We start from the raw sequence: 16,732 nt of genomic DNA, 5'->3' as shown, positions 1-16,732 counted from the left end.
ATGGGGGGAGTTCGTTGTAAACCCAAAAAACCTAACCCTAACCCTATGTATATATAGTAGAGTGCAATACCGTATCTCGACACCTGGTGGCGCTAGAGCTCAAAAACCAACTTCAATCAACTCCCCGCCCACTAATTAGTATGTATACCAAGTTTCAACAATCTATGACCTATAAAACCCAAGATATACAGGATTAGAAATATCAGTCATGACAGATTCCTATTATTTACATAAATTATAACAACACAACTGCACCCAACTCCAACCCAAGTACTACCCATCCAAAACACAAGTCCAACTTAACCATAGGAGAACCACATATTTGCATATATATGTATATATAGTAGAGTGCAATACCGTATCTCGACGCCTGGTGGCGCTAGAGCTCCCAAACTGAGTTCAATCAACTCCCCGCCCACTAATTAGTATATATACCAAGTTTCAACAATCTATGACCTATAGAACCCAAGATATACAGGATAAGAAGGATCAGTCATTGACTCATCCCCGGTATTGGACCCTATATCCTAACCCTAACCCTAACCCTAACCCTAACCCTAACCCTAACCCTAACCTAACCCTAACCCTAACCCTAACCCTAACTCTGGTGAGATTATGATGGGGGGAGTTCGTTGTAAACCCAAAAAACCTAACCCTAACCCTATGTATATATAGTAGAGTGCAATACCGTATCTCGACACCTGGTGGCGCTAGAGCTCAAAAACCAACTTCAATCAACTCCCCGCCCACTAATTAGTATGTATACCAAGTTTCAACAATCTATGACCTATAAAACCCAAGATATACAGGATTAGAAATATCAGTCATGACAGATTCCTATTATTTACATAAATTATAACAACACAACTGCACCCAACTCCAACCCAAGTACTACCCATCCAAAACACAAGTCCAACTTAACCATAGGAGAACCACATATTTGCATATATATGTATATATAGTAGAGTGCAATACCGTATCTCGACGCCTGGTGGCGCTAGAGCTCCCAAACTGAGTTCAATCAACTCCCCGCCCACTAATTAGTATATATACCAAGTTTCAACAATCTATGACCTATAGAACCCAAGATATACAGGATAAGAAGGATCAGTCATTGACTCATCCCCGGTATTGGACCCTATATCCTAACCCTAACCCTAACCCTAACCCTAAACCTAACCTAACCCTAACCCTAACCCTAACCCTAACCCTAACCCTAACCTAACCCTAACCCTAACCCTAACTCTGGTGAGATTATGATGGGGGGAGTTCGTTGTAAACCCAAAAAACCTAACCCTAACCCTATGTATATATAGTAGAGTGCAATACCGTATCTCGACACCTGGTGGCGCTAGAGCTCAAAAACCAACTTCAATCAACTCCCCGCCCACTAATTAGTATGTATACCAAGTTTCAACAATCTATGACCTATAAAACCCAAGATATACAGGATTAGAAATATCAGTCATGACAGATTCCTATTATTTACATAAATTATAACAACACAACTGCACCCAACTCCAACCCAAGTACTACCCATCCAAAACACAAGTCCAACTTAACCATAGGAGAACCACATATTTGCATATATATGTATATATAGTAGAGTGCAATACCGTATCTCGACGCCTGGTGGCGCTAGAGCTCCCAAACTGAGTTCAATCAACTCCCCGCCCACTAATTAGTATATATACCAAGTTTCAACAATCTATGACCTATAGAACCCAAGATATACAGGATAAGAAGGATCAGTCATTGACTCATCCCCGGTATTGGACCCTATACCCTAACCTAACCTAACCTAACCTAACCCTAACCCTAACCCTAACCCAAAAAACCTAACCCTAACCCTACCCATCCCTAGTATTGGACCCTATATCCTAACCCTAACTCTAACCCTAACTCTAACCCTAACCCTAAGACAAGCGAGTATTGTCTTCCTTTGTGTGAGTGTTGGCCTGTTTAGTGTCCTTTGGGACTCATATATGTGTGGAACGGCCAGTTGTGCGTTAGGACAGTGCATAACCACTTCCGATTTGGATTTATCGTATTCCCTATACTCGCCAGTGCCATCGTACTCTGGACCACATGTATTTGTTTTGAAGTGTGCTATCTGGGTGCTTATTCATGGTGAAGTGCATACTTACCGATTAAATGTCCTGCAGTGTTTTATAACACCATATTTTTGTGTAAAATAATTTATGAAGCGCTATACAGTGCTGAATGGGGATTGGTGATGGTGCAGGGGGCTCCGCCCCCATAGCCTATAAAAGCTTTGAGGGGCACTAAATTAATTGTCATTCTGGTTCGCCTGAAGAAGGATAAATACATTTCCAAAACGTTGCGATGACTGTAGTCGCCTAATTTCATGTAAATTCAAGGTGAGGTGTTTGGCAGATCTCAAACGAACTTACTGATCGGCGAGATTTGCTGCTTGAAGGAGTTGAATACGGAGCACTGAAGTCGTACAGTTTCTACTGCCTGTAGTACTTGCAAACTTTGCTGTCTTTATTGCAGATGAAGCTGTGTATATGTATTTGTCAGTATTTGTGAAATAAACACACGTTTCCAACATTTACGTGCAGAAAAAAAACTTTTCATTCAATGCTAATGCTACTAAATAAGTACTATGTATTTCAGTGCCTGTATGTTTTATTTCGATAAATATGACATATTATATTAAACAATTTTTATTGCATATTATTTCTACATGAAGACTGTTAATGTAGTAAAAACTGACTGCTGTACATGGCATTTTTACCAAAAAAAAAACCATTGTCATCATTCATCTCTTTATTGCAGAAAAAGACTAGGATATATACAGAGGATTTACAACAGTACTCATTGTTATAGCAGCATTAAATGAATTCAAATTATTTCTCCAGGGAATAACATTAAATGAACACATTCTGTTTTGTATTTTCAATACACTTCTTACAAATTATACAATCTCAATATATTGCACCAGTTCAGTTTAAACTGGTATGATGTAAAATGATCTAAAATCTTCACACCATTAATTCTTCAGAGTATATGTGGATATGTGGATGTGCTATTCTCAGGTGTCCATATCATAAATAAATCTTACAAGAACAATACCGTTATCATAGCCTACTAATTTCTAAAAATAAAGATTTGTTTTTAAAGACAATATTCTTGTTATTCCAAATAGGCTAACAGATTTATGTGGACACAATCATTGTGAAAAAAGTCTGACAGCAATTCAAAGACACAACATTGCTAAAGTTTCTGCTCATGGGAAACCCTAAGCAAGGCAGTTACAGAAAGGAAATAATAAATAATGTTAGCAAAAGAACCCGACTGTGTAAATTCTTGACAAACAGTTTGCATTTAAAGTTATTAAAGCATTTATAAAGCAAGACGGAACAACAGATCCACTGCTTTGTGGATAGGCGGAAGTTAACTGACATCATTGTGAAAAGGGCCTATATTGTGAATTATTATTACAATTAAAAATAACTTTTTTTCTATTTGAATATATTTTACAAAGTAATTTATTCAGCATCATTACTCCAGTCTTCAGTGTCACATGATCCTTCAGAAATCATTCTAATATGATGATTTGATGATCAACATTTGTTGTGTACAATATTTTTTTTTTCAGGATTCTTTGATGAATAGAAAGTTGAAAAGAACAGCATTTATTTGAAATAGATTTCTTTGTTACATTATAAATGTTACAATATATATACATACCAAATATATATATATATATATATATATACATACCAAAAAATACTGAAATATTAGCTGAAAAACAAAAAATATGTACTTTGTTAACAGTGAAACCTTTCGACCCAATATTATAACTCCTGTTCTAACTCATACACATGGATGGAAACAAGGTTTAAATACACAGATTTTCCCTCTAATGAAATAAGCTGTCGAAAAGACACACATCAATGATCTTCACCTTCATATCCTTCAGTTAAAGACTGTGTGCTTCAGCACTGGCGTTCGGACTAAAAAGCCGCTCAGATAGTCTGTCCACGGAGGAATTCCTCCACACACAGCAGGGTATTGTTGCCAGCTCACATCAGACGATCAACAAAAAAACCTCTTTAAACATTACAAAAATCATGTCTTCCAGGACTATATGATTGTGTCACATTTTTCCCAACACACAGTACAAGTCTAATATACAAACAGAAAAACCAACAGCGTCCGTCTCAAGGTTTTGGTTTCTGGCACTGAAAACAATTGTTCTTTGTTTTTCACTTTGTTTTCATCTGATTCTTTCTTTCTACCCCAGATTGATATCGCCAGCAAACAGGGTAATGAGCAGAATTATAGTGAATCCAGTGAGCAGCCCAGCATTTTGGATCAGGAAGAACACGACCCTTCCTCGATAGCCTCTGGTGTGTGCTGCCATGATACTGTTCATCTCTGGGAACTGGAGAAACAGCACTGTGTTTAGATATTTAAAGAGACTTTCTGGAATACTTGATTCTGATCCGTTGTGTTATTTTTGGGCAATTTTCACTGTTCATCTGGGTAACTGAAAGCAGCTCTTGTATCACACCACAGACTTACTTTTAGCACCATCTTGTATTTCAGTTGTTTGTAGTGAAAATGATCTTAGACGACTTTAGTATTAATATCACTATAATATGGTTGCAGTGTTTGTTTCATTACTAGGCTGGTGTCAAATAATGCAAATGAGTGGAGTATAAGTTATCAGGCTAATCAGGGTAGTACTTAAGCGAACTAAAACATTTATCAGTCATTATAACATAGTTGAAACAACATAAATCATAATGTGATTTTGTAGGAATTGTAATCAGGCACTAAAGAGAGTACCCATTAAAAGTTCTTTGAGCCAATGGGATCATTTGGGGTCCTAATGGAGACCCGATTTGTCATGACTCCAGGCGTCCGTCTCAGTGTGCATACTATCCATCCTAAATAGTATGTGACATTAATATTCAGTACTATTTATGGCGGATAGGGTGGACATTGGGATGCAGGGCAGGGCTGCATCTGAAATCTCATACTTCCCTACTATATAGAAGGTGAAACACAGAATGTGACAAAATATGTATGTCCGAATTCACAGAACTCATAAACCAGTACCCAGATGACCTACTACATCTGAAGTGTGCATACGATGGACACTTTACTATCCCATGAGGCCACAGGAGAGGATCTGTGAATGGCAGTGAAGCGATGGTAGGTCACATGATAAAGACAACATGACGAATGTAGTGCATCCGGATTACATTCATACTACACGCATTCATACTATATAGAACATACTTTTTAGCGGTTGTGAAATAATTACTTATTCAAAATAAGTACCTACTGAGGAGAGTATGAGATTTCAGATGTGGGTAAGATTATAATATGATTTCAATTCAGATTTCAATATTTCATGGCCATTTTTTATGCTGAGTTGTAATAAGTGGGAGGCAGTCATGATTATTGTAATTAATTTGAACATTTTCCACAGTTAGAAGTAAGATGTCTCACCATATCTGCGAGGGAGATGTAGAGGAACATTCCTCCAGCAATGGCAAAGATAGCATTTGGGGCAAAACTACTGCCCAGCAGGATCCCCAACGCCAGACCCAGATAACAGCACATCGCTGACAGCAAGTTAAAACACGCAGCCTGACCAACACTCATGCCCGAGTTCAACAGAATCACAAAATCACCTGCAGAGAGAAAATATGACTTAAATTCCATTGAAGTGATCTTTTGATGATGGGTGTCTATGCCTGTGTTTTACCCAGCTCATGAGGGAACTCTTCACAGAAGATGGCAATAGAGGTGCTGAAGCCGGTGAGTAGAGAGACTGTGAAGGACGCTCCGATGGCCAGACCGTCTATGAAGTTATGTACGGCATCACTGACAGTGATCATCCACGCCACAGTCTTTATATTCGACATGCCATCCCCTTTAAGCCAGCGACAAGCTAGTAAAACACAAGCATTCTGCACAAATGTAACACAGAATAGACTTTGTTAGAGGCACACGTTCACACAAAATACGTTCTTGGGGGTCGTTCACACAGAATGCATTTTGCGACTCTTTATCCCACAATTCTGACTTTTTTTCTTACTTTTTTTCTTACATTTGCTAGTTTATGTCTCACAATTCTGACTTTTTTTTTTTTTTTTTTTTTTCGCACAATGGAGTTTACATCTATAAACAAAGATAGGGGGCCCTATCATACACCGGGCACAATGTGACACCAGGCACGACGCAAGTGTTTTTTGCTAGTTTCAGCCTGATGCAGTTATCATTTTAACGTCCAGTGCCACGTTGTTTAAATAGCAAATGCACTCGCGCCCATCTGTTCACCCATGGTCTGAAAACGAGGTGTGTTCAGGCGCATTGTTGGCGTGTTGCTATTTTGAGGAACTGAAAACGACTGCGCCATTGACCAACTGAAACATGCTCTAAAGTCAATGGTGCAGGATTATTTTTGTTATTTAAAGGGTGCGTTAGTAAGATGCGCCTATAGGCGGGTGCACACATCGCACTTGTTACACACACGACAAATATTAAAAATAAAAGGATTACAATGTAAAAGATTATTATTGTGTACATAAAGATAAAAATGTCATAATAGATAGTCATTGCGTGTATCAGATTTACCTATTTGCAGTAATGACGAATGAAATTGGCTAATTATTTAACCAATCGTGGCAATACACACGTATTTAAACTGACTCGCGAGCGCATCTGGCTTTTAAAGGGAATGGGAGATGAGACTCTGATTGGTTTATTGCTTATTACACCCAAAACACACCCATGACTCATTAAGAGAATAGGTACAACCCTTTTAGACCATGCGCCTGATGCGCCGACCATATTTTTCCTGTCATTAAACTAGCAAAAATGGATTTGGACATGCCCTGAGTGCACCTGCATCATGAGCTTCAGATCATGTGCTCAGATCGTTAATAGACTCACAATTCTGACATTTTCTCGCGATTGCAAGTTTATATTTTGCAATTTTTAGAAAAACAATGAAAAAGCAGCTTTGCGTTTAGACAAACTCTGTGAGATATCAATGTAAACACGAGCTATACATGCGTGTTTGTCAATGCTCTTTTTTCATTCCTCTGTCCTGCATCTCACATTTTTAAACGCAAAAACTTGTTCTGTGTGAATAATCCCTTATGTTGAGGAATGAAACACGGGTCTCGAGATATGAATTTAATAGGTAAACTTTTAGAAAACCCGCTTGTAGAGTTGTTAAATGTTGCATAGCCCTTTACGGTTGGTGCTATGCGTGAGTGGGTGGGGAGTTCGAATGTTAGGTGCAGGGACACAGACATAGGCAGATAGAAGTGCATGGAGTTACAAATAAACCACACGTTCTGTTTTGCAACTACATCCTGCATGGTATGAGTTCTTGACACAATCTACATGGTGTCGGAAGAGTCTAAACATGGCTCAGGGTCTCCTCCACATCGATCCGCTAATTTTTGACGAGCATATAGCTGACAACTGGAGCAAATTCGAAAAATAATGGCGCATATATTGCAATGCTGGCCTATCAGACAAATCGAAGAAGGTGCAGGCATATACTCTGCTAAATTTAGCAGGTCCCGGCCAAGCGGAAACCTCCCCAGTTTCTCTTGAAGCCAATAGACTGGCCGCTAGGGACAGGCTCCAAAAGAGAGCAGAATCTCATTGAGCCCCATGTTAAAATGGCCAGCTTTACAGCAGAAAAAAACATGTTTACAGCCCAGCCCAGTGGTTTTGGTCTATACAGCTATTATTGTCCTTCATGACAACTCTGAGGGGGTGAATTTTTTTATAACTCATCCATTTAAATTATATTAAGCCTTAAAGTTCTGCATAATTAAGGGCATGGCCACTTGAGTGACAGGTAGATTGCGCTGCTGTCTGTGAGCCTTCACGTCACCTCAGCTAATTCCAGCCACTGAATTTGGCATCTCTGCCGTGTTTTTGCTTTTTTCAGGATTATTTCATACAATTATCAAATAATATGGCTTGCTGTGTGGTTTATGGTTGAGACAGATGAGCGTCTGTGTACATGTGCACACATGCGGAAGATAAACAGAACACACGTTGTTGGATCGTCTGGGCACTGGCTAAAAGTTTTGTTCGTGAGATTTACTATGACAATGGCTGGAGAATATGCCTCTCAAGACACCACAAACTCCGACAGCACTGCTTGGATATTATAACTAAAACTGCTGCACTATTTGGAAAAATTAGACTCTCACAAACAAATGAGCCCGCATCCAAAGTATAATGTATACGATCATATACAGTTTTACAAAACGCTGCTGAGGTTGCATAATTTCTTGAAGAACATTGATGGAGAGCAGATCATTCAGAAGAAATGTGATGCAAACAATGGACAATATCAATATTTCATGGATTTAACGCTTTTATGGACAAAAAGTACTGTTGTTTGTTTTTCAATGGACACTCATGGACATTTTACCCAAGTGCGACAGATTGGATTGATCTCGTGATCGCTATTTCATTACAAAGGTATGAAGTCCGTTTTGATTCTGCGTGTTGTCATTTGCACAATATTACTTTTGCTGGAGCATCTATATTGTAAAAACAAATTGACAGTAAACCTTTAGAACTTTCTAAAATATTAACAAAGATAACAAGTTATATCATTTGATAGTGTCTAAAATAGATAGATAGCTTCTTTAGCCTGCTAACATGATCACGTCAGCAACCAGGCACCTCAGCTCCACCCACGTCCCGCCTCTTTGCCCATTTTCAGTTATCCGGGAGTGACGCACTGCCAAAATGGCAACAGCCGCTTTTTTGCTTCAAAAATGCTCTTCAGAAATCTACGGGTGACATCACGGACACTACGTCCATATTTTTTTTACAGTCTATGATCTCGACGCGGTGGAAAAATCTGATGCTTTCACATTCACTGAGGGAGAGGACAGAGAAGATCCCAATGTATTAATTAAACCCTGATAAGTGCAAATTTCATGTCACCTCAGTCAGGCCACCTCCTGACTGCTGAAGGCATCAAACCTGACCCTGACAAGACTACAGCTGTCCGCCAAATGCCAAAACCTGAGGACAAACAGGCCTTGCAATGGTTTCTTGGCATGACAAACTATTTATCAAAGTTCATTCCACACTATAGTGACATCACAGGCCCACTTCGTGAACTGTTAAAGCGAGATGCGGAATTCTGCCTTCCAAGAGAAGAAAAATGCTGTATCCAGTCCCCAGTTCTGCAATACTTCAATGTTACTAAATGTTACTAAACTCGTTTTTTCCCCTCTCTTCCCTCTCTCATCTCTGTCGCTCCTTGTGTTTCCGTCTCCTTTTCTGTTGTCTCGTCTGTCCCCCAGGTGCTGCGCCGAGACTGGCCCCCGGGGGGAGTAGAGCGTGGGTACCCCCCCAGCCTGCGAGGGGCGATGGGGGTATGTGACGAGCAGGGCGGGGTGAGAGCCGTGAGGGAATGGCGCGAGGCCGGTGAGACGAGTGATAACGAGCGTCAGCTGCACGTTGCACTGGTCTCGAATCTCTCACAGAGGAGCTCCAGAAGCATAAAAGGAGGAGCGACGAGAGAGGACCAGGCCTGGATTTTATGTTAAGTTTTATTATGTTTAAGTGGCTGGCAGTTGGCCGTTTTGTATTTGTTTATTTTGTATTAAAGTTGTGTTTAACATTCGGCGGTTCCCGCCTCCTTCTTCCCGTATCAACGAACTATGTTACACCGTTGTCCCCTCATCTGATGCATCCCAACATGGACTGGGCGCTGTGTGTCTTCAGCAGGGTGCCCCTGTTGCCTTTGCCTCACGCGCCTTAACACCCACCGAATCTCGGTACGCCCAAATCAAGAAAGAAATGTTAGCATTAGTATTTGCTACACAGAAGTTTCATGACTTTGTCTACAGCCTGTCACCGTGGAAACGTATCACCAACCTCTCATTACAATCCTCAAAAAGCCACTGCACACTGCCTCGGCACGCCTTCAAAGCATGATGCTCAAGCTCCAACGTTACAGTCTCAATGTGATTTACAAACAGGGCAAGGAACTCTTCGTCGCCGATGCTCTATCATGTGCTCATCTCTCCTCCACTGAGCCTCCTCTCTCTGACCACTTGCTAGAGGTAATGACGCTTCAAGTCCTCTCCTCGCAACGGGCAGAAGAACTCCAATCTGTAATTAAATCTGATCCTACATGCCAAAGACTTGTTGACATGATAATGCATGGCTGGCCAAGCTCTTTCAAAGAGCTATCACATGATCTCCGCCCATTCTTTGCAATGAGAGAGGAATTTGTTGTTGAGAATGGACTGATTTTTCGAGGACAGAGGCTTCTGATACCATCATCGTTACAAAGTTACTATGTGACTCAGCTACATCAAGGCCATCCAGGTCTGGCAGCCACAAAACGCAGGGCAAAAGAAACAATGACCTGGCCCACAATGTATGGTGATATAGAGAGAGCACTCTCTCGTTGTGCCCCTTGCAGTGCTCTCAAGTCCCATCACTCAAGAGAACCCATGCATCTGCACAATGTTCCTGACCTTCCCTGGATGTTCACTGCTGCCGACATATTTGAATGGCATGGCAAAATGCACCTGGTTCTAGTAGACTCATTTTCCGGTTGGTTCGAGCTCGACCATCTATCTGACATGAGGAGTGTCACCATAATTGCGAAACTCAAGAGACACTTTGCAGTCCATGGCATTCCCCAGACGCTCATGACAGACAATGAACGGCAGTTTGTCTGTAGCAACTTTTCTGATTTTGCACCTGCATGGGATTTCGATCCGCCAAATATCTGCTTGAGAAGTGTTACAGAGTGCAGTGACATACAGGCTGCTTTACTCCATCTGTGTAATCTTTCACGAGCTGACCTGCCATCTCTTCTCCAGACGTACAAGAACTTTTCTTCCAGAGCTGAAAGTCAGACTGAAGCCCTCTGTATGCTGTGATGTCAAGGCTGTGTTAACCAGGAGGAGAAAGGAGAGCAAAGCATACTATGACCGCAAAGCCCACACCTTTTCACCCTTACAACAGGGACAGACAGCAAGGATGCAGACAGCTCAGGTTTTGACAAAATGGTGGTTGTACAAGGCCCTGCTTCTCAGCCTAACAGCTATGTGGTAACATCTCAGGGCAGACAGTACACAAGAAACCGACGTCTCCTTCTCCATGTTCAAGAGCCTGCACCTACGGAATGTGGAGAGGATGATTATAGCCCCCTTTCACCAGCTTCACCTCCCACAACCCCCCAGTCATCTGCAGTGTTGCCATCTCAGAGTGAAGCACCAGACTGCCCAGCCTATAGTGACTCGTTCAGGGAGAGTCAGTCGCCCCAACCCACATTATCAGGACTATGTAACTGGTTAAGGACACCCACTCTTTTGTTTTATTTTATAAACTACAATGTTACATGTTATACTTTACTTCTTTCCCAACTAGTTTTGAACATTATGTTTTGCATGCTCAGTTATTGAGTGTTAGCTTAAGGGAAGGGATGTAGAGTTGTTAAATGTTGCATAGCCCTTTAAGGTTGGTGCTACGCGTGAGTGGGCAGGGAGTTTGAGTGTTAGGTACAGGGACACAGACATACAGTAGGTAGATGGAAGTGAACAGAGTGACAAATAAACCACTGTTTTGCAACTACATCCTGCGTTGTATCAGTTCTTGACACAATCTACTCCGCTCATTCACGAGACACTGAAAAATCAGCAATATGCAGCACAATGGTCATATATGTTGGTCTAGAATGGAAACGTTTCCACTTCACAGTAAAAAAAAAAAAAAAAGTGAGATAAATAAAGAATGAAGTCGCAATTATAAGAAATGAAGTCGCACTTGCGATATTTATAGTTATATTGCGACATATAGGCCTAAAGTTGCTATTACGAGATATAAACTTGGGCTTCTGCAGTCTAGTGCAATTTTACATGAAAAAACCATTAGCGCAAAAAAAAAGGGCGGAACGCAAAAATGTGTTCTGTGTGAACGGGCCAATAAGCTTATAGTTTAAATGTCATTAGACAGTGGATGAAAATTTCTGAGTAAACTGAAGAAGACAAAGTAAACAACCAGTAGTTGGTGAGCACACGCCTGCATGCCAGATCAGTAATGTGCTTCTGTAAATCAATAATCTTTATAGTGTAATATTTATTGTACTTTCACTACATCAGGACATAAACCTCTTCTGACCTGGAGAGGATTTTCTTTTTCCTGAAAATGCTAGTTAATGTTAATGTTATCACATTGGACTAAAATTTACTGACTTTGCTCACACGGGGTATAACGACTTCCTGAAAAAATGTGGTTAAAAAAAGACCGGTCTGCAAAAAATTACAAAACCCTGAAATACAAAACATGTACTAACTGAAGGAAAATAAGCTGATATTTGGTGATAATATAGCAAAATGAGAGATTTACAAGCAATTAGAAAGGCTGGTCATTTTGGCCAGGAACACCTAATTAATTAAATGATTTTCAGCACAACACAAGTTAATTATGTATGCTGTAATTATAAACATATGAATTTTGTGTGTTACCTGTTCAACAGGTGGACTCTCACATGGGTTGTTGGACTTTTCATTGACAGGGTTCATTTCATGATTAGTGTTGTTTGTAACGATGTCGCCGCTGATGTTGCTTATGATGATGTCATTGCTGAAGGTGGAGATGGTGACATCAGATGACTGCAGGGGAGGGAAATGACTGTGTCCGAGCTGTCGGGGAGGTCAAACACTGAGTTAGGCCAGAAACCCGCTCAATCTCTTCCAATGTCCAAACACGTCTAAGCTCTTACCTCTGGATCTGCTTTCAGGACCATCTTTAAAACTCGTTCAGTGAAGAACAAAATGTAAAACCCGCCAAAGATCCCAACTACGTTTAGCACATAGTCATCATCTCTGGGATCTAAGCCAAGTGCCTGTTCAGATGGCAAGAAGTGAGTTAGGACTCTATGCATGAAGATTTTGAGTAATTGTTTTATGATATTGTTTTCGTAAGCCATTTTATCTGTCATATATCATCTCATGATCTCACTGTAACTCATTCGTACCTCTGGGATAAGTTGCAGTACAGCGTTTGAAAACAGTGTCCCAATGGCCAGTCCAATGAAGTACGTCAAGACTTTGGGAAAATATGATTTTTTCGTCAAAGGCACCAGAAATAAACCCACCAGAGCGGCCAAGTTTATCACGGTCACAGCCAGGAACCCATAACCCCAAACTACAGGGAGGAGGAAACCGAGTTGAGGAATGAATTCACACATATTGAGGCATATTATTAGTTATATTATAAGTATTATAAGTATTTTCATCAGTTCAATTCAAGAAGTGAGACAAAATTGTAGGTTTAGTTAATGACATTACTTGTTCTGCTTTACTGCATCCCAATCTAGAAATCTAATAAGGGAAATGTATAAGGTTTCTCTATTGGGATGCAGTCAATAAAACACTATCTCTTGTACAGTCTGTTAGTGAGGACTTCATTACCATATGAAATGGAATCAGACAAAGGCTTTTTTCCTGAATGTGAAACGAGAAACTGATGCTTTAAAGTTCAGATCCTTTAACAAAATAAGGTCTGATTCACACTGAGTGGATCAACAATGTGACGACGGCTCATGGAAATTCCACAAGTGTTTGCTCTCTAAAAAAATCAGTGATAAGAATATTACCTTTTAACCATCATGATTCATAAGCAAAAAGGGCAAAACCATGATTACACAAAAGTGTGTAATTCTTGAAAGGAATGACAAGAAAACATACTGTACTATAAATAGACTTTACACCCAAAATAAACAACAAAATCAATCTGTAACTCCCAACTGATAAGATTAGTGTATTTACGTGTATTTCATATTTCCTCATTGCTCAAAATACATTTCCAGGCTCCATACGATCACTAAACTGAAGGGGTTTGTGGTAATCAGACTCACCTTTGTGATCCGGTAACGCCGTGGATTCATTAAGGTTTGAGGGGAAGGTGTAAGGACAGGCAGGGAGAAGGACCTGATTGAGAATAGCTGGACACATCCTCTCCAGATCACTGAGACTGACCACAGAAGCATTACCCAACCCAAAGGCGGACAGCAGCTCTGTCAATGATGGACACTAAAGAGTAAAACAACATAAGATAAAACAGGTCTCGTTTTAAGTAGTTCCCATACACCAGATAAACAAATATTAAGTGTGATATGCAGAATTTAGTAACTCATTTGGTGACAATTCCTTATCTGAAAATCAGCTGAAACCATCATGGAGTTTCAGTTCAATTTATTCAGGGTTTTCAACAGTTATAGACCCCATACTTTCATTAAGAACATTATTATAATAATTATACATATAATAATGTATAAATAAAGAAATAACATTAAATAATGCTGAACAGATAATTATTTAGCCAAAGTTAATCATCATACCTATAGATCTATGCTTATATGTTCTTCTCTTCAGAGATGGGGAAGATGCACACGTTAAGAACAAGGTGGATTTACTTTTAAATTGTAACATATTTAGAATTATATATAAGTTTATCACGTGCAGGATGATGATGATGCATCAGCCAATGTGTTATTATAGGATGTACAAACATTTGCCAATTATAGCTATAGTTGTTATAGCACAAAATGTCAAATATTAAAAGAGTTTATCCAGGTAGGGGGACAACTTACCCTGTTACCCTTTCACAGAATGTTTAAATGACTTTTGATATAATTCTTATTAATATTTATACATATTTTAAGTGTCATCAATGTAAAATACTAAATAAACTATATTGTATTTAAAATTTTATTTTGAAAATTTAGTTGATAATAATTGAATAACCAATGACAGACAAAGCAGAAACCCAGTAAAAGAGATTCATCTAAAGGTAAAATGATTCTATGACTTGTATACAGGCATATGAATAACTTACTTATTTAATTGCCCGTATTTTAATGGAAGATATGTCATAATAGCAACACTATGAGTGCAAATTTAACGATTTCACTCGTGAAAGCAAAGATGTTTGAAATGTAAATGTAATTCATGGAAATACTGAATAAGAACCCCATTAATTACAATAAGTATTACATTTAAAAATAATTATAATTATTATAGATCACTATTTTCCAGAGACACAAAATTAGATCAATTAACCTCAAACACTTTTGATTGAAATCTCACAAATGATTATATTTAGATGAAATGACAAAATTAAAAATAGTGTGGCCAATTAAACATCCCAACAGACAGACCCTTCGTTTAACTGCTGCATGCAAATCAAAATGCAGGAACAAAAAAAAAAAAAAGAAAAGAAAAGAAAGAGAGAGAGGGGTTAATGCCAAACAAATCTGAAACATAATTAATACTTATAACTCGACATTAGAGACGCACCGATACTAAATTTCTCCACTGATAGTGATTATTCAGAGTGATATCTGCCGATACTGAAAATGATACCGATAGTTTGGGGGTTCTGCCTTTTATACCTTCTTTTAAATTAATGATAATTTCATTATAATTAATAATTACTCATTATATTTTAAATTATTATATTTGGAAAGAAATGAAAATAAAAACTTTATTCTCTCCATTAGGGTTAGGGGTTAAGCTTTACGAATCTTTTGTTTCGAATCAGTGGTTCAGAGCACCAAAGTCAGGTGATTTCAGTAAACGAGGCTTCGTTACGTCACAAGTGTTTCGAAATTTCAATAGTTCATGCGACTTCAGCAGTTTGATACTCAATCCGAACCACTGATTCGAAACAAAAGATTCGTAAAGCTTCATGAAGCAGTGTTTTGAAATCGGTCATCACTAGATTTTGTTGAAAAGTCGTTATTTTATTTTTTTGGCGCACAAAAAGTATTCACTGTACTCACATAAACTGTTTTAAATATGTTTTTAGTACCTTTCTGGGCATCTAAAAGTGTTCATTATCTTCATTATCCTCACTGAGCCATCAGATTTCAGCAAAAATATCTTAATTTGTGTTCTGAAGATGAACGAAGGTCTTACGGGTGTAAAACGACATGAGAGTGAGTAATTAATGACAGAAATTTCATATTTGGATGAACTAACCCTTTAAGTTATAATGGGAAAAACCTCGTAACAGAAAGAGTGAAATGAAAGGTAAATGTCTGAGATGTACCTCAGTGTTCTTCAGAGGATTGCGCTCGTCATCGACGGAAGCCGCGCGGCGGATGGTCATCAGCTGCAGAAAGTTCTCCAGGTTTCCCGTGGACAGAGAGCCGTTTTCACCGTAGAAGCGCAACACATTTGGAAGAAAACGTTCCTCCATATTACTATCCTTTCGATATGAATAACTGAATAACTAAACGAGAACAAAGTTTAATGCAGTCGACGGTCAGGACGGAGGGGAACCAGACGCGCGCATAAGCCGCAGGTTAATAAATGAGAAGACCAATTCTTTCATTTCCTTTTCAGAAATTATCTGCAATCTCTCGGACGTGGGAGGAACACATATTTCTCGTCTTTCCTAATCAGTGACAGTGGAATACACCTCTGACTGCACTGAGGGTCACCAGTCTCTGCCCTCACTGCCGGTCAATGACGGCTTTGTTTACGCTTTTCATACGTTTCTCTCTTGAGACGCGTTCAGCTCTGACTCGAGTAACTTTCATGCTAGAAGGAAGTTAAACCCATTGAAAAGGACAGAATCCCAATATTTGCACATTTCTCAATGAAGCCAAGCCAACTTTTACCAGTATTGTTGACCAACCATGACTCTGTTTTTCAAATAGTCACATTGT

The 16,732-nt window shown here is 39.3% G+C and overlaps 1 protein-coding gene across 1 annotated transcript; it reads right to left on the bottom strand.

Annotated features, from left to right (window-relative positions):
• Nucleotides 1-2,668: 2,668 nt before the first annotated feature.
• slc39a8 (solute carrier family 39 member 8) lies at nt 2,669-16,614 on the bottom strand. The gene is made up of 8 exons (XM_051916580.1): nt 16,111-16,614; nt 13,916-14,090; nt 13,034-13,203; nt 12,779-12,901; nt 12,522-12,698; nt 5,750-5,954; nt 5,491-5,675; nt 2,669-4,414 (listed from the first exon to the last, which is right to left on the bottom strand). The coding sequence occupies exons 1-8, from the start codon at nt 16,258-16,260 to the stop codon at nt 4,265-4,267; spliced, it is 1,335 nt and encodes a 444-aa protein (XP_051772540.1). The 5' UTR covers nt 16,261-16,614; the 3' UTR covers nt 2,669-4,264.
• Nucleotides 16,615-16,732: the final 118 nt, after the last annotated feature.

This window comes from Ctenopharyngodon idella, chromosome 13 (genome assembly GCF_019924925.1).
Source record: "Ctenopharyngodon idella isolate HZGC_01 chromosome 13, HZGC01, whole genome shotgun sequence".
Classification (NCBI taxonomy): domain Eukaryota; kingdom Metazoa; phylum Chordata; class Actinopteri; order Cypriniformes; family Xenocyprididae; genus Ctenopharyngodon; species Ctenopharyngodon idella.
This window is presented reverse-complemented; position numbering and strand designations above follow the sequence as displayed.

Bases quoted from the DNA above. Each gene is read 5' to 3' on its own strand.
- slc39a8 (XM_051916580.1), bottom strand. From the start codon at position 16,260: ATGGAGGAACGTTTTCTTCCAAATGTGTTGCGCTTCTACGGTGAAAAC. The intron at 5,955-12,521 runs GTAACACACAAA...ACATTTGTGCAG, and splicing joins AGAGTCCACCTGTTGAACAG to AATGCTTGTGTTTTACTAGC. The intron at 5,676-5,749 runs GTAAAACACAGG...TTCTCTCTGCAG, and splicing joins AGAGTTCCCTCATGAGCTGG to GTGATTTTGTGATTCTGTTG.